A 22,685-nucleotide genomic window follows, 5' to 3' on the forward strand; every position below is an offset into this window, starting at 1 on the left:
TCTCGAAATAGCCCACCCAACCATAAGAGCTTAGAGCCCACAAGCAGCTCAGGGACTTAGAACTGGTCCCACCTTTCCTCCGGGGACCTCCTCCTTAAGCGGCAGGCTGTGGGATGGGCTGCAAGCCCCGCCTCTCCACACCTAGCCCCACCCCTTTCCTCAAAACCCCGCCTCTCCTATGAGGCCCCGCCCCCTCGAGGCTGCATCCCCGTCCATTGGGCGGCCGGCAGGAGGCGCCAGAGCACAGCCCGCGTTTTCTAGCAGGTTGGCCCCGCCCCTCTCATAGAGACCCCGCCTCCTCGGGTCTTTCTGACTCTTGGACCCCGAGGCCCAGCTCCAGCTCGCCTCTTCTCCCCCACCCCTCCCTTCGTGGCCCCGCCCCCTCGAGGCCCCGCCCCGCCCGTTGCGCGGCCGGCAGGAGGCGCCGCGGCACGCGCGGGTCTGGGCGCCAGCCCGGGCCAACGGCGGGTGGGAGCAGCGCGGGAACGTGGCGGCGCGGCGGGTTGTGGCGGAGGTGAGTGTGGGGTGCGCGAGGAGTGACTGCGGAGGCGGGGGTGGCTCGTAAGGGGCGCTGCTCGGCCGCTGCCGGGGGCCCGGGGCGCGGAGGTCGCGGGGCGCGCTCCGGAACCCTCCAGGCCGCGGGTCGGGGCGCGGAGGGCAGGCTTGCCCAGTTGCCATGGAAACCGACCGGCTCTCGGGCCCCGGCCTGGTCCGGGGGGCGGTACTCGGAGGCCGGCGAGCGCGGGCAAGGGCGGCCCAGCCTGCGGGGATCCGGTGTCCGCGCTGCCGCCCCCCGCGAGCCCCTGAGCCTGGCTGTCCGCGTGGGTCCCGGACCCTCAACTCCAGGAGACTCTCGTCCCTCAGTTTCCCCGGCTGTGCCCTGGAGTGGGACGTTCGTCCGGGGAGCGCTGCAGGGGAGCTGGGCGCAGGGTTCCGCGCTCTCTCCCACCTGGGCGGGCCAGACGTCCTCCGCACACACCCCGTCCCGGTTGCAGCCGGATCCCCACTCGTGCGCCAGCTCAAAGCATTGTTTCTCGGCTATTTATGTACCATTTCCAGCCCCTTGACAAATACTGCATCCAAGATAACAGATGCTGAGCCGAGCTCCGGGGCCCCGCAGGAGGATCCTGTTGGTGGGGTTGGCAGGGCCCTGGCGGGGCTGCGGACCAGCCTGCCCTGCCCTGTCCTGTCGCCTGTGAAGTGTTTGACTAATCTGAATTGCACAGAAGAATTTGATTGCTCGTGTCCCCCGGTTAACATGGGCCACCTCTTGTGCATTCCAGACAGGAACCAGTGTTGAAAGTCCCTTTTGCTGGGTGGCAAGTCAGTCCCCTCTGCAGCACCTAGCAGGTCAGAATTAAATCTGATTGAATTGTGTTTGCATTTGAAAGCGTGGCTCAGGCGGGGGCTGTAAAGATGGGATTCACGGAAGGAGGGAGCTGGGTGTGTGAAGTCTGCGTTCGGTTTTCCCTCCTGCTGGAAATGATAATGGGTTCCACATTGTCCTGTTGGAGCAGAGAGGTTGCTCCACCCATGTCGTCAGCGCAGCACTGACCTCACTCCCTGTACTCGCCGCTGGGACTTGAGCTTGTTTTTCATCAGAAACTGGACCCTTCCTTGAGAACAAGAGAAAACATTCTCTAAGAGCAGCACCAGCCAGCGCCCCACACCCTCGCCGTCCGAGCCCTACGCTTTCCCCAAGTATTTGTGTCACAGAGGAGCGAATGGGGCAGAAGAGGCCGGTCGCGCTTCCAGAAAAACAGATCTGGTTACCCAGGGCGTGCTCCGCCCGGTCGGATTTTCCTGCACTCCCCTTGGCCTTTTAAAAAACAAATCCATCCCATTCTCACAAACAGGCCAGGCTCCGCCTTCTGGGATTCGGAAGCGGGCAGCACTTGAACAAGTGGGCACCCTCTGGTCTGGCCGAGGGAGGATGACCGAACGGAGAGAAATGCTTTCTGAAAATCCCCAAACAGATAAGGTTTGTGTGAACAGGGACTTCTGGGGGCTTAAGAAGGAATTATTGGAAAGGAGTGAATCACATTCTCTCTGCTTACATTTTCTCCTGTTTCATGATACTGCTAACTCTGCCTCTGCCTTCGAATCCGGCTCCAGAAACTGTGGGAAAAGTAGGGATCAGGGTAATGGGGAGAACAACACTTCTGAAGGTCAAGCTTCCAAGGCCCTGGGAGGGGACCTAGCAGTTGTGTGTTTGTAATTTTCTATTTGTTTTTTATTAAAGAAGAATTATGTAAATGTCAGACCTTACAAAACCTATATCCACCCCTGGGCCCCAAATATCAACTCACTTTTCCATTGTATTTGGGGGGCCTTTTTATAATTTTTGTCTTTTTTTTTTTTTGAGACGGAATCTCACTCTGTTGCCCAGACTGGAGTGCAGTGGCATGATCTCGGCTCACTGCAGCCTCTGCCTCTGGGGTTCAAGCAATTCTCCTGCCTTAGTCTGCCAAGTAGCTAGGGTTACAGGCATCTGCTACCATGCCTGGCTAAATTTTGTATTTTTAGTGGAGTCAGGGTTTCACCATGTTGGCCAGGCTGGTCTCGAACTCCTAACCTCAAGTGATCCGCTGCCTTGGCCTCCGAAAGTGCTGAGATTATAGGCATGAGCCACCATGCCCAGCCAATTTTTGTCTTTTTTGAGACGGAGTCTTGCTCTGCCACCCAGGCTGGAGTGCAGTGCTGTGATCTCAGCTCACTGCAAGCTCCACCTCCCAGGTTCACGCCATTCTCCTGCCTCAGCCTCCAGAGTAGCTGGGATTACAGGCGTCTGCCACCACGCCCGGCTAATTTTTTGTATTTTTAGTAGAGATGGGGTTTCACCGTGTTAGCCAGGATGGTCTCGATCTGCTGACCTCATGATCCGCCCACCTCGGCTTCGCAAAGTGCTAGGATTACAGGCATGAGCCACTGTGCCTGGCTGTCTTTTTTTTTTTTTTTTTTTTTTTAAACAGAGAGAGTCTCACTCCGTTTCCCAGGCTGGAGTGCAGTGGCGCAATCATAGCTCACTGTAGCCTGGAACTCCTGGTCTGCAGTGGTCCTCTGCTTCAGCCTCCCGAGTAGCTGGGACTACAGGTGCACACCATGCCCAGCTAATTTTTTATTTTTATTTTCTAGAGAGATCGGGGTCTCGTTATGTTGCCCAGGCTAGTCTTGAACTCCTGGCCTTAAGCCATTCTCCCGCCTTGGCCTTTTAAACACTTGTCTCTGCTTCATGACTTTTCTGTGATGTGGGCTTTCTCCTGCCTAGAGGGGGCCTCCCCAGTTTTTGGTATCATATTTGTGTCGGCATTTAGACTTCATCTCCAGAGGCAGAGGTTTCCTGAGCCACAGCTGCCTGGTGGCAGAGGCTGTACCATCCACCACCTGAAGTTTGGCTTGGCACCCTGGGGAACTCGTTGGAAATGACCACTATGAAAAAGTGGTGGCTGACCCTCTGCCAGCGTGTGCTGCCTGGAGGCTTCTAAGCCAGGGGCGTCTGGAGAGGCGCTTGCGAGTGGGGCTGTGCAGCTCTCATGGATGGTTAATAAGGGCTGGCTGGAGAGGCTCTTTGCGGGGTTTTGTTCTGTGATTCCAAGTACTCACTTTGAAAACTGACCACAGGAGGCTGAGGTCAGATTCGAGGGCGATTTGAAGCCGCTGGTATAGTGTGCACAGGCCAAGCCGCACGTTTGTGATGTGAGCACTGTCTGAAAATGCTTTTGTTGTACATTAAATCGAGGCCTTTGATGAGTCCGTGGGGGAAGCTGCGGCTGGCTCTGAGCTTCTTAGGATTTGACAAGGAGACTCGTTGCACCTTCCTCAGAGGAAGAGAAACAAAGGCTTTGCTCCTTTACTCCTTTATGGCCTGGCTCGATGGAACCTCAAGGCTCCATTTGCTTATGACCTGTACTGGGATGTCCGTGACAGCTGTTACAGCAAGTTCACATCTTCAGAAAGCCAGGAACAATGAAAGCCTTTGCCGTGGTGAATTGTCAGCAGTGGGCTGTAGGAACAGGAGAATGGCCAGCCACCCACCCCACAGGGCAGACGTCTGCGTTCAGAACCCAGTCTTGGGTGTGCGAAGCTGTCGGAAGTATTTCTGAAGAGTTCAAGGTCGTCGGAGAAAGCGCAGCTGCTGGCTGACCTGGGCTAGTTCTGGAGGAAGTGAATGGTGATCTGATTTCAGGACTCATCCATGACAGCTCTGGCTGGCAGTGAGAGGCTCCAGAGAAGATGAGCGATGCCTCAGTGATATTAGAAAGAGGCCAGTTCACAGTGTCAGCTCTGGAGGCCAGGACGGTTCCACTGTTTAGTTCCCTAAGGGATAGCATGGCTCCTTTTCTTTGGAGGGGTTCCCTGGTTGCTTTCTCTGGCCCTAGGCAGCCACCGTCTTTTCCAGAAGCCTTCTGCAGTACCCGCAGCGCGACAAGTGAGTCAAGCCTGGACAGTGTCAGTCGACTGCTGCGGAGTTTAGTACTGACCCGGGTCACAGTGGCAGGCGACCTATCCTGTGTTCACTGGGACCCAGACCACTCTTTCCAGAGCTTTCCAAAAAACAGGCTTTCCTCCTGGCTCACTCATCTGCCGCCTTTGTCTTCGGTGAGAACATGAGCATGGAAGTGGGGTAGAATAATGGAGAGATGTGTGCGCAGTTTTCCAGTATTTTCCTGCCTTGTGGTCCAGCCTCACCTTTTACAAATCGGAGACCTGCCTTCCTTTTTCTCTGCCCTCCTGCCCCCACAGAGGTTCTGGAGGGAGACTGAGAAACCATCTGGAACTCCTGGCCCTGGGCACACTAAGGACATTAGAAGTGTGACTGTATGACACGCCAACGCGTCCCAGGCTGTTTTCCAGTTTCCCCAGGAGACTGCATCTCTGTGGCCTGGAGCGCCGGGCACCCGTGGCCTGTGGTGGGCGGGACGCACGCATTCCGGCCATGCCTGCACCAGCTCTAGAGGGCCCTTTGTTCTCGCTGTGCTTGTGAGGCCACTCAGTGCTGCCATCCCAGGGAGCATCTCCTTCAAGCCAGGATGGGTCTCTTGCCCGGAGGGGTAGATTCTGGGGGTTTGTGCCTGGAATGTCTGATGGTCGATTCTGTTAACTTGGCTGCGATTCGTCTGTTTTCCTGGTTCCACTGTGTTTGTGACCCATTTCCCACGTCGCAGCCTGTGGGGCAGGAGACACGGGGTTTACGGAGAGGCAAAGCTTTGCCCTCGGGCTGCCCACTGCTCTTCTGTGGCTGTGACGGTGCTGGGGGCGGCTCCGGGTGGGGCTCTCCCTGATGCTCACTGCACACGGGCACTGCGCCCAGCACTTCCCAGAAACCCAAGCCCTGCAGTGGAGCGTGTCTTACCGTGGCGACCTCATTGTGCTTCCTAGTAATGGCTTTCCTTGAAGGGCGCTCCAGCGCCCTTTAGTCCTCTCCTCTTGACAAGTGAGTCAAGCCTGGACAGTGTCAGTCGACTGCTGCGGAGTTTAGTACTGACCCGGGTCACAGTGGCAGGCGACCTATCCTGTGTTCACTGGGACCCAGACCACTCTTTCCAGAGCTTTCCAAAAAACAGGCTTTCCTCCTGGAAAGAAAGGAGAGGACCTTTAGTCCTCTCTGTCTCTGGTGGCCCTTCAGGCTCTAGCCACATCCTCTACTCAGGTGCTCTGGTGGCAGGTCTGTGGGGCCAGGATGCCCATGGCCTGTTATGTCCATCAGGTTTTGAGATGGGGTCTTGCTCTGTTGCCCCAGCTGGAGGGCTGTGGCACGATCATAGCTCACTGCAATCTTGAACTCTGGGCTCAAGCCATCCTCCAGCCTCAGCCTTCAGAGCAGTGGGTACAGTGCACGCCACCATGCCTGGCTAATTTTTAGTTTTCTTGTAGAGTTGGAGTCTTACTATGTTTCCCAGACTGATCTGGAACTTCTGGGCTCAAGCCATCCTCCCACCTTGGCCTTCCAAAGTGCTGGGACGACGGGCAGGAGCCACCGCCTGTGGCCTCATTTGCTCTTGGTGCTCACGATGATTGGCGCTAACCTCTCTCACTTTTTCTCCCAGGCCACGGCCTCCCCACGTCCTTTGGCTGAAGCCCCCGGTCCTCATCCATGAAGCCTCGCCCACCATGTTTTATGGGACGCACTTCATCATGTCCCCGCCCACCAAGAGCAAACTGAAGCGGCAGAGCCAGCTGTTGTCCAGCATGCTGTCCCGGACGCTGACCTACAAGTACCGGGACCTGGACTCCACCTTCTCTAGCCTGGGCGCCAGTGACGATCCCGCCGAGCTCTCCACCCAGCTCTCAGCCCCTGGTGTCCTGAAGGTGTTTGGTGACAGTGTCTGCACAGGAACCCACTACAAGAGTGTCCTGGCCACCGGCACCTCCAGTGCCCGTGAGCTGGTGAAGGAGGCGCTGGAGCGGTACGCCCTGGACCCCGGGCAGGCCGGCCAGTACGTGCTGTGTGACGTGGTGGGCCAAGCCGGCGACACCGGGCAGCGGTGGCAGGCCCAGTGCTTTCGGGTGTTTGGAGACAGTGAGAAGCCCCTCTTGATCCAGGAATTATGGAAACCCCGAGAAGGTTTATCCCGGAGGTTTGAGCTGAGGAAGAGGTCGGACGTGGAGGAGCTGGCAGCCAAGGAGGTGGACACTATCACGGCAGGTGAGGAGGGCCACAGGTTCAGGAAGAGCTGTGGGTCTGAGTGCTGAGAAGGCCAGCCAGGGGAGGGGGAGAAGGAGTGGCGCAGGGGATGCATGGGGCAGGCTTGCTCTGCAGGAGGCAGTTGGAGCCCATGCCCTGGGTGTTTGAAGGCTTCCTCTTTTGTTTTCTGAGACAGGGTCTTGCTCTGTCATTCAGGCTGGAGTGCAGCGGCACAACCAGAGCTCACTGCAGCCTTGACCTCCTGGGCTCAAGTGATCCTCCCACCTCAGCCTCCTGAGTAGCTAGGACTATAGGTGCACCACCATACCCAGCTACTTTTTTACTTTTTTTAGAGACAGGAGTCTCGCTCTTGAACTCCTGCCCTCAAGCGATCCTCCTACGTTGGCCTCCCAAAGAAGGTTTCCTCTTGAACTCACCATTTTCACCTCAGCTGTCTGGGAAGTCGTCGTTTGTCTACATGGCAGGAGGCTGTCTGGTGTTCCTCAGAGGCTCCTGATATATTCTTGCAATATTTGAGGCCACATCTGTTCTTCTGTCTGATCAGATCATTGTCCAGCTCTCCAGCAGTCATCTCATTGACCACAGCAACCACGCATGCCTTGTTAAATACAGGGTCCCGGCAAGTCCCTTAGCACCTGCGACCTTGTCGGGGAGTTTTTGGGGCAATGAAGTGAAAAGACAATCAAGGAATCCGTCCCAGGCCAAAACCTAGGTGGCACTGCCTAGTTGCACGGTCTCCAGAGGTGACTCTGATGCACTCGGTGCACCGCGGGTCTGTGGGTGCCTGGGCGGTGGGAGGCCTTCCTGAGGAGGGCCTGGCCATGGGCAGCTGATCACTGTCTGTCTGAGGAGTGCCAAGAGCGGTGGCAGCATTGAGTGCCTGCTCCAGGGCTTGAGAGCCCCGGGGCCTGGGGCCCACCATGTCTGGTGATTTATTCAATTGGTGGAAAGAAGTTGATTATCTTAATAGATATGTGTCATAAAAAATAATTTTGGCCAGGTGTGGTGGCTCACACCTGTAATCCTAGCACTTTGGGAGGCCAACGTGGGTGGATCACCTGAGGTCAGGAGTTTGAGACCAGCCTGGCCAACATGGTGAAACCCCCTCTCTACTAAAAATGCAAAAATTAGCCGGGTGTGGTGGCAGGCACCTGTAATTCCAGCTACTCGGGAGGCTCAGGCAGGAGAATCACTTGAACCTGGGAGGCGAAGGTTGCAGTGAGCCGAGATCATGCCATTGCACTCCAGCCTGGGCAACAAGAACGAAACTCGGTCTCAAAAATAAATAAATAAGTAAATAAACTAAATTTGGTCAGGTGTAGTGACTCACACCTGTATTCCCAACATTTTGAGAGGCCGAGGTAGGAGGATCGCTTGAGCCTAGGAGTTTGAGAGCAGCCTAGGTAACATAGTGAGACCCCATCTCTACAAAATATAAAAAAATGAGGTGCGTACTGTAGTCCCAGCTCCTCAGGAGGCTGACGTGGGAAGATGGCTTGAGCCTCGAAGGGAGATGCTGCAGCTGGGATTACACCACTGCACTTCAGCCCAGGCAACAGAGGGAGACCCTGGCTCAAAAAAATAACAATAAAAAGAGTCACGTGTGGTTGCTTTAATTATGGCTCTTTTTTTTTTTTTTTTTTTTTGAGACGGAGTCTTGCTCTGTTGCCCAGGCTGGAGTGCAGTGGCGCGATCTCAGCTCACTGCAAGCTCCGCCTGCCAGGTTCATGCCATTCTCCTGCCTCAGCCTCCCTAGTAACTGGGACTACAGGCACCCGCCGCCATGCCCATCTAATTTTTTTGTATTTTTAGTAGAGATGGGGTTTCACCGTGTTAGCCAGGATGGTCTCGATCTCCTGACCTCGTGATCCGCCTGCCTCGGCCTCCCAAAGTGCTGGGATTACAGGCTTGAGCTACCGCGCGCGGCCTAATTATGGCTCTTAAAGTCTGCTCAGACAAGCACCCCCAGTTGCCTGCACCTGGGGGCCCTTCCTCCACCCAAAGGTCGCCGCTTCTGGGATCTGGTTTTCATCCTGACCCTGCCGTGTCACGATCCAGTGGTCCCTTGGAAGGACAGTGATCCAGTGGCAGAGAAGGGGTCCCTCCCCTCCTGATTCAAAAAGACCTCCCGTGAGACCAGGAAACCCGAAAGGAAAGAGGCGCTTGGTGGGATGTATTCTGCACAGGAACAGGGGGTCTTCAATGTCAGACACAGAATTTTGGTCATTCTTCCACCATGCGATGCCTCTGCCAAGCAGAGGGCAAAAATCGGGTGGGACAGGGCCACCTTGGGGCTGCAGAACGTGGGCCAGGGTTGTTGCTGTGTGGCTGGGGGTCAGCCTGGTGTGTCCTGAGGCCATTGGGTTCTGTGTCACCGGGCGAGGAGGAGCCCTGGGAAGGCCCACCTCCTTGCACAGGGGATAGGTGTAGGACGGGGTGCGGCGGGGGAGCAGACTGCATGTTGCAGGAGATAGGAGCTTGTCTGAGGCTCACGGGCTTCTTTTTTTTTTTTTTTTTTTTGAGATGGTGTCTCTTTCTGTCACCCAGGCTGGAGTGCAATGGTGTGATCTTGGCTTACTGCAACCTCCGCCTCCCAGGTTCAAGCAATTCTCCTGCCTTGGCCGCCTAAGTAGCTGGGATTACAGGTGTGCACCACCACGCCCGGCTAATTTTTGTATTTTTAGTGGAGACAGGGTTTCTCCATGTTGGTCAGGCTGGTCTCAAACTCCTGACCTCAGGTGATCTGCCCACCTCGACCTCCTAAAGTGCTGGGATTACAGGCCACCACACCCAGCCAAGTTCACGCACTTCTTTTTTTTTAAAAATGGAGTCTCGCTCTGTCGCCCAGGCTGGAGTGCAGTGGCACGATCTTGGCTCACTGCAACCTCTGCCTCCCGAGTGCACGCCATTCTCCTGCCTCAACCTCCTAAGTAGCTGGGACTACAGGTGCCTGCCACCACGCCCGGCTAATTTTTTTTGTATTTTTAGTAGAAGCGGGGTTTCACCATCTTAGCCAGGATGGTGTTCATGCACTTCCTTTGGAATCATTCCTGTTACATTATTCAGGGCAAGCGAAAGCGCCCCTGCTCACAGCCTGTCTAAGCCGGTGGCGGTTTTTGAAACTTGCCAAAGAGAGTCCATCAGGCTGCCCAGCTGTACTGATGCACTTGTCTGGGCTGGAGCAGGTTGTTACTTACCCAGAACCGGCACCTTGAGCCTCGGGGACTCATCCTTCCTTGCTGACCTTTTTCTCTGGCTGTGGCCCAGGGACTCCTGTGACCCCCGGCCATGCCAAGAAGGTTCACCGAGGTGGCTGGGTGGTTTGAGATAGAGCGGCTGGTAGAGGCATGCACACATGCTTCCGCTCATTACAGAACGGTTTTCAGCCTCTGCACAGAGCTAGGGGAAGGCTAGACCTGGGGGGAATCCCCATGTGGATAAGCCAGGCTCTGCTGGGGATGACCCTGGCAGAGACGCCACTGCTGCCGGTCAGCCCCGCCTCAAACGGGCCCGCACCCAGAACCTTCGTGCAAGAGCGTGTTCAGTTGTTGTGGTGACACTTGGGTACCTGGACACAGAAATGTCCACACAGGTGTGCACACACACAAAGTCTCCCACTCGGAACTGTTCCCCGCGTGAGGCACCTGCATGGCCTTTCCATGGGTTAGAGGTGGCCTCTGCACATCCCTGGAACCCGCCTCTGAGAGTTCTCTCCTGCTGGCTTGGAGGCACGGAATGGGGAGGGCGCCGAGCCTTTGTTGTGTCCCGTGTCCCCCTGAGTGAGTTTGCAGCCGGCACTAGGTGATTCCTCCCTCACCCTTCCAAGGGGAACGACTGAGAGCCAGAGAAGGGGAGGCGGTGGGAAGCCGAGGGGTTGTTCACTGTAGCAGCTTGTCCAGCAGCTTTGGGTGCCAGCCTGCCTCAGGTTGGAGTGATGCAGAAGAATCGTGGTGGGGAGGCTTTCCTAACACCCACTGTGTCCTCTCCCTTACATACCCCCAGTGATGGGGAGCTCTGCACCTTCTAGCAGCTCGCCTGTCCCTGGGCACCGATGGGGCTGCTGTGGTGCCTGTTTGTCCTGAGAGCGGCTCTCAGTGTGGGGCATGCATCACCATGTCACTGTGGCGGAAGGTGGGGGGCTGCAGGGAAACAAATCCTACTGAAGTGGGTGGTGTAGTTTCCGAAGGACAGCTGGATAGTGGGATGGCATCTGCCCCTGCAGGGCAGGCCCAGTGAGGTCCAGAGCACGCTAGGGCCCCTTCAACTCCTGCATTCTCTCCCCAGAGGACCCAGCATGGGGTTGTCCCTGCTCCCCGGTGAGAGAACAGTCCAATATCACCTGGAAAAAGTGGCAAGAAAGGGAAGGGACCCCTGGCCTGCGCATGTGGTGATGTGGTGTGCATGTGTGTGTCTGTGTGGTGTGCATGTGTGTGCATGTGTGACCATGTATGTGTGTGTGAATGAGTCCAGCCCCGGGTTGCTCACCACTGTAACACTGTTTGTCAATAATTTCCAGTTATTGCTCCTACGGTAAGAGTCGCACTTGGCCAGGCGCGGTGGCTCATGTGTGTAATCCCAGCACTTTGGGAGGCCAAGACAGGCAGATCATTTGAAGTCAGGAGTTCGAGACCAGTCAGACCAACATGGTGAAATCCCGTCTCTACTGAAAATACAAAAGAATTAGCCAGGCATGATGGTGCGTGCCTGTAATCCCAGCTACTTGGGAGGCGAAGAATCGCTTGAACCTGGGAGACAGGTTGCAGTGAGCTGAGATCGCACCACTGCACTCCAGCCTGGGCGACAGAGCAAGACTCTGACTCAAAAGAAAAACAGAGTCACACTAGTTCTGAGTTGGGCTAACGGGTTGCACCATTTCAGAGGAAGCATTTCGCCAGAGCCTCTCAGGCCTCTCCCCGGCCCCTCAGCTTAGACTCCCCTGTGGAGTCTGGTGGGGAAGGTGTCAACCAGGCGCTTCCTGCCAGTTCAGTCATCACTTAGTTCGCTGTTACCCACCTGTAGAAATGCGCGCAGGCACTTTGGGTTTTGTTTTCCATAAACATTGCCTTCTCATAGCCGCCAGGTTCCCCCTGATTTCCAGAGTCACAAAACCTAGAGGGTCTCTTCCAGGAGGAGGCTGGTGTTGAAGATGTGGCCGGGCTGGAAGTGGCTCTCACCCCCCTTTCCCAGAAGGCTGGTATTTAGGGCTGGTGCCCCACAGAGAGGGCCTGGGTCCTGTCACCGAGATAAGACAGCAGTCACTTAGGCGCACTGGGGAGGGGCGATGGCAGGGCCATGTGGTTTTTGTCAGGGGCTGGGGAAGGGTGAGCGGAGGGTTGGTTCGCCTTTGCAGGAGGGGCGAGTGTTAAACCGGCGCACAGCCCCCAGAGGGCTGGCCTTCCTTGCTTTCTCCCTTCCTCCCATTACATTTCAGGTTGGGGCATCCTCGCTGAGCGAGGCGTCCATGGTTGCAGGGCATTGAGCAGTGTCCCTGGCTCCTGTGCCCCCACCCCCAAGTTGTAGCAACCAAAGATGTCTGCAGACTTGGCCAGCTGTTCCCTGGAGGCAGACCTGCCCTCTATTGAGAGCTGCAGTATTGGACCTGGCTGCCTGGACTTGGCCACACCAGCCCTTGTCCACTGGGACCATGTAGCTGAGTGCCCGCCCCAGACCCTCAGGCCTGATCCACATTGGCGACATTCGTCTCTCCCGGGCCACTCTCGGAGGGGCTGGGGTGTCTGGCAAGCCCAGAGTCTCAGGGATGGTGACATGCAGTCTTGGCATTCATGCGTTCCTGGAAACAGGGACATCACCGTGGCTTTGGATACCCCCTTTGTAAAGAGGCACCCTAGAGCATTTGTAAAGCTGCCCAGGTTTACCCAAGAAGGTTCAGGCTAAACAAAGCCTGGGGACACCACCCCAGCACTCACTGGGCTTTTGACTGAAAAACAGCCCATCCAATGTCTGGTATACAGTAGGTGCTTATTAAATACCTGTGGAAGGGTTGGTGCCCTGAGGAGAGGAGGCCCCTCTGTGGGTCTCAGCTCCCCTGCGTCTGCAAGACTCCAGAGTGGAGTCGGTTTTCTTTGTGTGTGTGCGTGTGGGAGGGTGGTGTGGGGACGGTGTGGCCGTCCAGGCGTGTGGATGTGGCTTGAGCAGCCCTGGTCACCCGGCGGCGCAGTGGGCTGCCCTCCTGCCCCCAGTGCTGTGTTGGAGCTGGCAGGTGGGTGGCAGGTCTGTGTTGTTGCTGTGTGCCAGCTCTCAGTTTGCGTTTGTCGTCCTGCCTTGTCACTCAGGACAGGCAGCAGGACTCGGCCTCCCCAATGACAGCCAGGGGTGTTCGGGCCACAGGGACGGTTGTGTGCACGCGGGAAGCCGCCGCTGCCTTCCTCTGCTGACTGGGTGCTGTGAGTTCTGTCCTCCCGTGTCCCCAAACATCTTTGTGGTTGTTTTCATTTGAAATATTTTTCTTCCGCTATGACTCTGACTTGAAAATAACTCTTATCTTAGCACAGTGAAGTTTCGTGAAAGGATTGCTTTTCCTCTTTTTATGTGGGAATAATTCACTGCCACTTGACTGGGACTTCCCTTCCAGTGGATTCCCAATGACAGAGTCACCATGGGAAACGTTCACTGTATGTGGTCTGGCTAAAAACAAAACAACTCCAAACCTTTTTTCACCAGCCTAAAACTAGAAAACTTATTGAACTTTAAAGACATGTTTGAGCATTTCCAATTCAAAGAGAAAATGAAGTCGAATGGTTAGCTGCTCACAGCCAGTTTCATCCTTCAGTTTACTGCTTAGACTTTTAAAAAATCCATAACCTTCAGTTTGGTCATAGAAGCACTGTTAACAGCCCTGTTGTCCCCTCAGCTGAGTGAGTCCTGGAGGGGCAGCACCCCCTCCTGCCCTGGGGACTCGAGTGACGTCCAGCTATATTCTGTAAGGGGCCACTGACAGAGTTTAGCATTAACACCAAAAACACAGAGGGATGTTGTCACTGGTGTGAAATGTTTGAAAGACAAAATAGCTGGGCATGGTGGCTCACACCTGTAATCCCAGTACTTTGGGAGGCCAAGGTGGGTGGAGCGCCTTAGGTCAGGAGTTCGAGACTACCCTGGCTAATATGTTGAAACCCCGTCTCTACTAAAAATACAAAAAAATTTAGCCAGGCATGGTGGTGTGCACCTGTAATCCCAGCTACTTGGGAGGCTGAGGCAGGAGAATTGCTTGAACCTGGGGGGTGGAGGTTGCAGTGAGCTGAGATTGTGCCACTGCACTCCAGCCTGGGCAACAGAGCAAGACTTCATCTCAAAAAAAAAAAAAAAAAAAATGTTAATATCTGTTGGTTCCCAACAGTGACCTATAATGTTGGTTGAAAGATGTTTGGGGATCTGTTTAAATCATATTGAGCAGCGTCTCTCGTGGTTTCAGAGAATATACTAACATAGAGAATGTATCGTTTTTGTTTTGAAGGTTTAAGTGGCAGAAGTGTTTTCAGAGGTTTCAGATATATAGAGACTGAGAAAAGTCAGCTCGCCCTGCACCCCCTTCCCTGCCGTGCTGTCGTCCATCTTTGTTTGTTGTTGTTGTTGTTGTTTGAGACAGGAACATACTCTGTTGCCCAGGCTGGAGTGCAGTAGTGCAATTGTGGCTCACTGCAGCCTCACTCTTCTGGGCCCAAGCGATCCTCCCAGCTCAGCCCCTCTGAGAAGCTGGGAACACAGGCACATGCCAGCACACTCTACTTATTTCTTTATTTTATTTTTATTTTTGGTAGAGATGAGGCCTCACTTTGTTGCCCAGGATGGTCTTGAACTCCTGAGGTTCAAGACCTCAGGAGGTCCTCCTGCCTCAGCCTCCCAAAGTGCCAGGATTTCAGGTGTGAGTCACTGCACCTGGCCTGAGTGTCCATCTTTGTGAAAGAGTCAGATTCTCGAATGCCTATGATGGGTTTGAACAACACAAGCAAGGGTGGGAGGGATTGACCTTATTAGTCTTGAGATATGTCTTAAAGCCATGGTGATTGAAACTATGTGGTTTTAGGGACAGGAAGAGACAAATAAAGCAATGGAACAGAAGAGATAGTGCAGATGCAGACCAAATACGCTGTAGGAATTGGGTGGGCTATAGCATGCATCATAAATCCTGGGGAAAGAATTTTGTAAATGATGTTGGGATATATGGATTCAGCTATATGGGAAAAAAAAAAACCCAGAAATTGGATCCTTCCTCCAAATGCATCAGAGACCTACATGTCAAAGGTAAAATTATATAGCCAAATGAAATATTGCATAAAGAAGGCTTAAAAAGTGCAAACTGGTTGGGCATGGTGGCTCACGCCTGTAATCCTAGCACTTTGAGGGGCTGAAGTGAGAGGATCAGTTGGGCCAGGAGTTGGGCCAGGGCAACATAATGAGACTCTGTCTCTACAAAAAAAAATATATATATATGAAAATTAGCTGTGTGTGGTGCCACAGGCCTGTAGTCCCAGCTACTCAGGAGGCTAAGGTGGGAGGATCACTAGAGCCCAGAAGGTCAAGGCTGCAGTGAGCTGTGATCATGCCACTGCACTCCAACCTGGGCAAAAGGGCAAGACCTCATCTGTTTTTGTTTGTTTGTTTGTTTGTTTGTCTTTTGAGATGGAGTCTTGCTCTGTCACCCAGGCTGGAGTGCAGTGGGGTGATCTCAGCTCACTGCAACCTCCACTTCCTGGGTTCAGCCTATTCTCCTGCCTCAGCCTCCTGAATAGCTGGGATCACAGACAGCCACCATGAGGCCCGGCTAATTTTTGTATTTTTAGTAAAGGCAGGGTTTCACCATGTTAGTCAGGCTGGTCTTGAACTCCTGACCTCAAGTGATCTGCCTTCCTCGGCCTTCCAAAATGCTGGAATTACAGGCATAAGCCACCGTGCCCAGCCTGTTTTTTTTTGTTTGTTTGTTTTTTAAAGTGCAATATGTAAGGAAAAAAAGTAGATAGATTTGACTATATCAAAATTGAAAATTTCTGTTTGACCAAGGACAGTGTCTAGATAAAAGGTGATATACTAGAAGAAAATGTTTGCAATATCTAAAACTGATGTGATGAATAACTAGAATAAAGTAATGCATGTCTAAAGTTCAGCAAGAAAATGGCAAAACATTCACTAGAAAACATGAGGCTGGTACAAGTTTGCAGCTGGAAGAAGGTGAAACAAGTGTGGCTAACACACACAGTAGGGGAGGCTAGCTTTCACTAATGCCATTGCCACCCACGGCTGGCTCTGGCTACAGAGGAAGCTAGACAAAGATTTTGGCTCTGCATCCTCTAGTACAAGGCAAAGAAGTTGTGAGGGTTGCGGATAGCTAATCCACAGGCTGCCACATGTATACATATATGTTATTTAAAAGACCCGTTTATTTCCCCAGAATAAGAAACCAATGATGTCAAAGTCAAGGTTATGAAAGTTAGTTTCTCTGGCCTGCAGCCATGACCAAATGCCTAATGCAGGACAACCATCTCACCAATATGGGGAGCAAGTAAGTGCAGAGGAAGGGCCACACAAGCTTCTCTGTGGTTTGTGTAGCTGTTGGTTTCCAATCTTTTGGCAGATGGTCTGGTGGATGGATAGGATCATTTTCTTTTTTCATCGTCATTCCGTCCTTGGGAACCCACTCTAGTGTATTAATGAATACCATTCCAACATACCTTTCATATATTTGGATTCATATGTATCCTTAAGACATAAATAATATTTTGTATATGTTTAATTTACCTAAGTGGGATTGAACTATAACTCACATTACTTTATTTATTTATTTATTTATTTATTTAAAAAATAGAGACAGTGCCTCACTAAGTTGCCCAGGCTGGTCTCAAACTCCTGGGCTCAAGTCATCCTCCCACCTCAGCCTCCCAAAGTGCTGAGATTACAGCCATGAGCCACCACACCTAGCCTCACATTATGTTTTTGACACCTACCCATGGTGCTCTAGTCAACTCATTGCTTTTGACTGATGCATAGTTTTCCATTATATGCCTATACCATATATTCATTTCCTTAAGCACAGACACTCAATTTGGGTACAGATTCTTCCTACTAAAATGGTGACACAATGAACCTATTGAGGGCCTGTGCAGAGTTCTCGGAGGCATTCTTCCAGGAATGGAGCTGCTGGATTAGAGAGCATATGTGCATGTCATTTCCTGGTGAGCACGACTGGACAGCAGCTTCCTCAGAAGCCTCCTGTGCCTGTGTGCCCCTTCACACCTTTAGGCACTGCTTTAGTCCATTTCTTGTTACCACAACAGAATACCTGTGGCTGGTAGTATACAAGGAAAAGAGGTTTATTTATCTCACGGTTCCAGAGGCTGGGAAGTTCCAGGGCATGGCCCCGGCTTCTGGTGAGGGCTTCCATGCTACATCATCACATGGCAGAAAAGGTCAAAGGGGAAGCAGACAAGTGCAAAGAGGGAAACCTGAGGGGTGCCCTGGCTTTATAGCAGCCTACTATTCTTGGAAACCCATCCATTCCTGTGAGAACTGATTTGGTCTTGCCAGAACAAGAACTCATTTACTACGGTGAGCACAGTACCAGCCATTCATGAGGGATCTGTCCCCACAACCCAAACACCTCCTACTAGGCCTACCTCCAGCACTGCCCCTTTGGGGATCAAATTTCAACATGAGTTTTAGTGGGGACAATCCCATCCAAACCATAGCACTGACTGTGCCGCTGTCCTCACCCCTCACTGACCCAGGATAAGTCTCCCCTGGAGACACTTTCTTTTTTTTTTGAGACGGAGTCTTTGCTCTGTAGCCCGGGCTGGAGTGCAGTGGCCGGATCTCAGCTCACTGCAAGCTCCGCCTCCCGGGTTTGTGCCATTCTCCCGCCTCAGCCTCCCGAGTAGCTGGGACTACAAGCGCCCGCCACCTCGCCCGGCTAGTTTTTTGTATTTTTAGTAGAGACGGGGTTTCACCGTGTTAGCCAGGATGGTCTCGATCTCCTGACCTCGTGATCCGCCCGTCTCGGCCTCCCAAAGTGCTGGGATTACAGGCTTGAGCCACCGCGCCCGGCCCCCTGGAGACACTTTCAAATCCAAAGGTATTGCAGTGGAATGGAGTATTATAGGAATGCAGCCATAGAAAGTCTGTAGCTGTCTTTTGTGAGCAGCTGTGCAATGAATAATTAAATGATTTCCCCAAGGTCACAACGTATAGATTTGAAATTGCCCCTCTATCTAGTCAAGACCCAAGAAACAGGTTTTCTAGATATTGATTTGCCAGAGACCTGGATGAGAAATAATTTTTTGTTCTCATTTATTCATAAATAAAATTTGGCTACTCTGTGTTAGGCTCTTGACTAGGGGCTGGATATGTTGCAATAGACAAAACAAAGACATCAATTTAATGGATTTATAAATAAATGATTTCATGGAGTCAGGAGTCTAGTGAGCAGTCAAAACAAAGATGTGGCTGGGTGCAGTGGTTCACGCCTGTAATCCAAGCACTTTGGGAGGACAAGACAGGCCAGAAGTTTGAGGCTACAGTGAGCTATGATTGCACTACTGCACTCCAGCCTGGGCAACAGAGGAGACCTTGTCCCTTAAAACACACACACACGCACACACACATGCACATGCACACATACACAGATATAATCACTCAAAAAACATGTACAGTCATGCACTACTTAATGATGGTGATATGTTTTGAGAAATCCATCATTAGGCAATTTGTCATTGTTGGAACATCCCAGAGTGACTTCCACAAGCCTAGATGGTATAGTTTACTACACACCTAGGTTGTATGGCATAGCCTATTGCTCCTAGGTTACACACCTGTACAGTATATTTCTGTATACTGAATGCTAAAGGTAATTAGAACATAATGATAAGTATTTGTGTGTCTAAACATATCTAAACACAGAAAAGGAGTTCATTCACTTCCCTTTCTGCGTCTGCTGCAGCCATAGCTCCTGTGAAAAACCTTGTGGTGAAGGGGGGCAAAAAAAAAAAAAAAGCAGGTTCTGGCTGGGCGTGGTGGCTCGCGCCTGTAATCCTAGCACTTTGGGAGGCCGAGGTGAGTGGATCATGAGGTCAGGAGATTGAGACCATCCTGGCTAACATGGTGAAACCCCGTCTCTACTAAAAATACAAAAAAATTAGCCGGGCGTGGTGGCGGGTGCCTATAGTCTCAGCTACTCAGGAGGCTGAGGCAGGAGAATGGTGTGAACCCAGGAGGTGGAACTTGCAGTGAGTCGGGATCGAGCCACTGCACTCCAGCCTGGGCGACAGAGCAAGACTCCGTCTCAAATTTAAAAAAAAAAAAAAAAAAGAAGAGGAAGCAGGTTCTGAAGTTCACTCCTGATTGCACCCACCCTGTAGAAGATGGAATCATGGATGCTGCCAATTTTGAGCAGTTTTTGCGAGAAAGGATCAAAGTGAACGGAAAAGCTGGGAACTTTGGTGGAGGGGTGGTGACCATAGAAAGGAGCAAGAGCAAGATCACTGTGACATCCAAGGTCCCTTTCTCCAAAAGGTATTTGAAATATCTCAACAAAAAATATTTGAAGAATATTGGGCTGCGCCTAGTTGCTAACAGCAAAGAGTTATGAATTACATTACTTCCAGATTAACCAGGACGAAGAAGAGGAGGAAGACAAGGATTAAATTTCATTTATCTGGAATATTTTGTAAGCGTTCTTGAATAAAACTTGGGAACAACAACAACAACAAAAAAACCACACTGAAAAGAAACAGTAAAAATACAATATTATATTCTTGTAGGGCCATCATTGTATATATGGCCTGTTGTCCAAAATGTCATAATGTACGTGACTGCAACTACAAGTTGTTTTATGTGCTATGAAAAAGCAGCACAGGTGCTCATTTGGAATGGGGGTGAGGAAAATTCACTCTGAAGAGGTGAAATGTAAGCCAGTCTCAAAGATGACAACACACCAACCAGGTAGAGAGCAGTGGGCAGTCGGTGGGGCAGGAAGAGCATTCTGGGCAGAGAGAACAGCATTGTGCGGAGATCCAGGGATGAGAGAGAATGAAGCAAAGGCAGGCACTGGTGCAAAGGGGAAAGTTGCAGCAGGTGTGGCTAGACAGATAGTTGGGGGAAAGATCAATCTGGCTTGTTATGTATTTTGGATTTTACACTGCATATAATGGGAGATCATTGGAGGGATTAAAAGATGACTCTGGCTCCTAGGTAGAGAATACTTTGAAAAGGTCAGTAATAGGAGATTAATTCGGTTGTTGTAGAAGTTGAAATGAGAGTTGATGGTGGCTTGCACTAGAGTTATAAGGGAACAGGTAGAAAGCAGTAGAGGGATTTTAAGTATATTCTGGAGGTGAAATCAACAGAACTTGTAAATGAATTGGGTGTTGAGAATGCAAAAGAGGGAGGTGTCCAGAATGACTCCCAGGTTTCTCATATCAAGAGTTGGATAGAAAGAGATGCCATTTCCTAAAATGGAGACTACTGAGAGAGAAGCAAACTATGGGAGGAAGAGTTACAGTTCTCTTTAAACTATGTTAAGTTAAAGACATCCAAATACAGGTGGTAACCATGGGCAGTCAGATAATATGGATCTGGAGTTCAAATATAGGTGGCAACCATGGGCAGTCAGATAATACGGATCTGGAGTTCAGACAGAATCTGATTAAAATATGAATTAATCTGTAAGTAGGAGATATTTAAAGCTGTGGAAATCAGTAGATTAACCAGGCAGTGAATGTACATGCAGTGAGGAGAAATGAGGGCTTAGAATACAAACTGGAGGAACTCCCAACATTTAGAGGTCAAGTAAAAGAGGAGGAATCAGCAAATTCGACTGAGGAGTGGCCAGACATGTGGAAGACAACATAAAGAGTATGGTGTTGCAGAGGCCAAGATGAAGCTACGATAGGTCAAAGAAGATGAAAATCATTGGGGTCATGGATTGGGCAACATGGAGGTCACCAAAGACCTTTCTGATAGCTGTTTTTGAGCATGCAAGCCAATGTTGAAATGGATTGAAAAGAAGGTATTTATATTTCTGGCAATATATGGGATTAATTATCCTGGAAAATCTTTCTGTGTAAAGTGCCTGGAAATGTTGGATAAATACAAGAAGTCATTTTTTTAATGCATATCTTACCCAGGAAAATAAAGGAAATCTCTAGGGGTGGAAAAAAAGAGAGATGCCTTGAAACCTCAGAATTTTAGCTGATTCTGAAACTAGAACCGCCCTAGAGGCATTTGCCAGTCTTGGAAACTGAGAAACTTAAGTTTAGCAGCTGTCCAAGAAGAGACAGAAATCTCTTGGGACCTTAAAAGGTAGGAAGTTAGAATTGAGACCCCTCCAAGTACAATTGGAATCCTCAAAGGGTGACACATTGAGTGAAAAATGGAATAGGAAAAATCTGCTACCTGGTGAAAGGAGATGGCAAAGGAAGTTCTCTCTCTTGACCTGGGTGGGAAAAACTAAAGACTGTTCCTTAGAATTGAAAACCACATGTCCTCTCACATGTATTTGGGGTTCAAAGTTGCACCACCTAGATGTTGTGGATAATCCCTGGATAAGAAATTACACTGTATGTAATTCTATAGTGTACAAGAACATCTACTGGAAACAAAGCAAATCCTCTTTGGAAGGACACATCCTCTACACAGGCATCCCAAGCCTCACCAGAAATGAGCTCACAATCCAAAATTACAAGACACAAGAGTGCCACTCTTGAGTTCTTGGACAACAACAAACTATATGGTTTCTCAAGAGCATTTGGAATTAGAATCATTAGTTATAGAGTACTAAATATGTATGTTTAACACGTTTAAAGAAATAAAAGGTGGGGGAAAAACATGAAAGAACAGAATGCCATCTACAAGGAAGAGAAGCTTGGAAAAGAACAAAATAGTGTTTCTAGTAATAAAAATATAAGTATTTAAGTGGATATTTCAATGATGCTTAAACAGCAGACTAAATACAACTGAAGAGAGGACTTGGAGGTAATCTGGCATCACCCAGAAAGACACATGGCTTAAGAGACATGGAGGACAGAGTGAGAAGGTTGACAGCGTGTCTAGATGAAGAGAAGCAGGAGACAGGTGGGAGAGCATATTCTGAGGAAGTGCCTGAGAAGCTTTTGGAGATCATGAAAAGCATGACTTCTGATTCGGGAATCATAGTGTATCCTGGGTAAGATTATATTTTATTTATTTATTTATTTATTTATTTGAGACGGAGTTTCACTCTTGTTGCCCAGGCTGGAGTGCAATGGCGCGATCTCAGTTCACCACAACCTCCACCTCCCAAGTTCAAGCAATTCTCCTGCCTCAGCCTCCTGAGTAGCTGGGATTACAGGCATGCACCACCACACCTGGCTAATTTTGTATTTTTAGTAGAGACGGGGTTTCTCCGTGTTGAGGCTGGTCTCGAACTCCTGACCTCAGGTGATCCGACAGCCTTGGCCTCCCAAAGTGCTGGGCTTACAGTAGTGAGCCACCCCGCCCGGCCTAGGTAAGATTATTAAAGGGAAATCTATGCCTGGACACACAGTGGTGGGATCAGACAGGGCACTAGGGACAAAGACTTTTACAGCTGCCATAAGAAAAGGCAGACAAGCAGCAGTTCATGCAGCTGTGGAATCCTCAATGGGAACCAGAGGACAGCAGAATCATGCCTTTAAAGCATGGCCAGAATACAAATGTTGACCTCGAAATGCTACCCCAGCTAAACCAACGTCCAGCAACAGCCCAAGAAACAAGACAGAAACTGCTTTCCACCAACGGGTTCCCACTATGAAGGGGTCTTTGGACTTCCAAAGGGTGCACGCTAGGGTGAAGTGGGCAGAGGGTGCCCCAGAAAAGACGCACATCTGAGGTGTCAGGGGACTTGGGGAGCAAAGAATTAGATGGGTAAAGTTGCGCAAATATGTAAAATAGTGGTAATGAAGGGTTGAGTTTGGCCGGTTATAGACAACGTGAGCCCTGTCCACCCCCATCTAGAGCCCCCCGCGCAGCGGGAGGGGGCCCTCGGCCCAGAAAGCCGTGGCTCCCGTGAACCCTC

At 51.2% G+C, this 22,685-nt stretch overlaps 1 protein-coding gene across 2 annotated transcripts in view; it reads left to right on the plus strand.

Moving 5' to 3' along the window:
- The first annotated feature begins 399 nt into the window (after nucleotides 1-399).
- The window catches only part of RADIL (Rap associating with DIL domain), an 81,972-nt gene continuing 59,686 nt past the window's right edge, over nucleotides 400-22,685 (plus strand). Inside the window, exons 1-2 of one of the 2 annotated variants that reach the window (XM_003895678.2) lie at nucleotides 400-514; nucleotides 6,048-6,646. In XM_003895678.2, the coding sequence (XP_003895727.1) occupies nucleotides 6,112-6,646 (535 nt within the window). In that variant the 5' untranslated portion in view covers nucleotides 400-514; nucleotides 6,048-6,111. Of the gene's footprint in view, nucleotides 515-828; nucleotides 1,982-6,047; nucleotides 6,647-22,685 lie in introns of those variants that run through there. The other variant, XM_009202539.4, reaches the window with a different exon arrangement.

Source organism: Papio anubis, chromosome 4 (genome assembly GCF_008728515.1).
Source record: "Papio anubis isolate 15944 chromosome 4, Panubis1.0, whole genome shotgun sequence".
NCBI classification, from domain to species: Eukaryota; Metazoa; Chordata; class Mammalia; order Primates; family Cercopithecidae; genus Papio; species Papio anubis.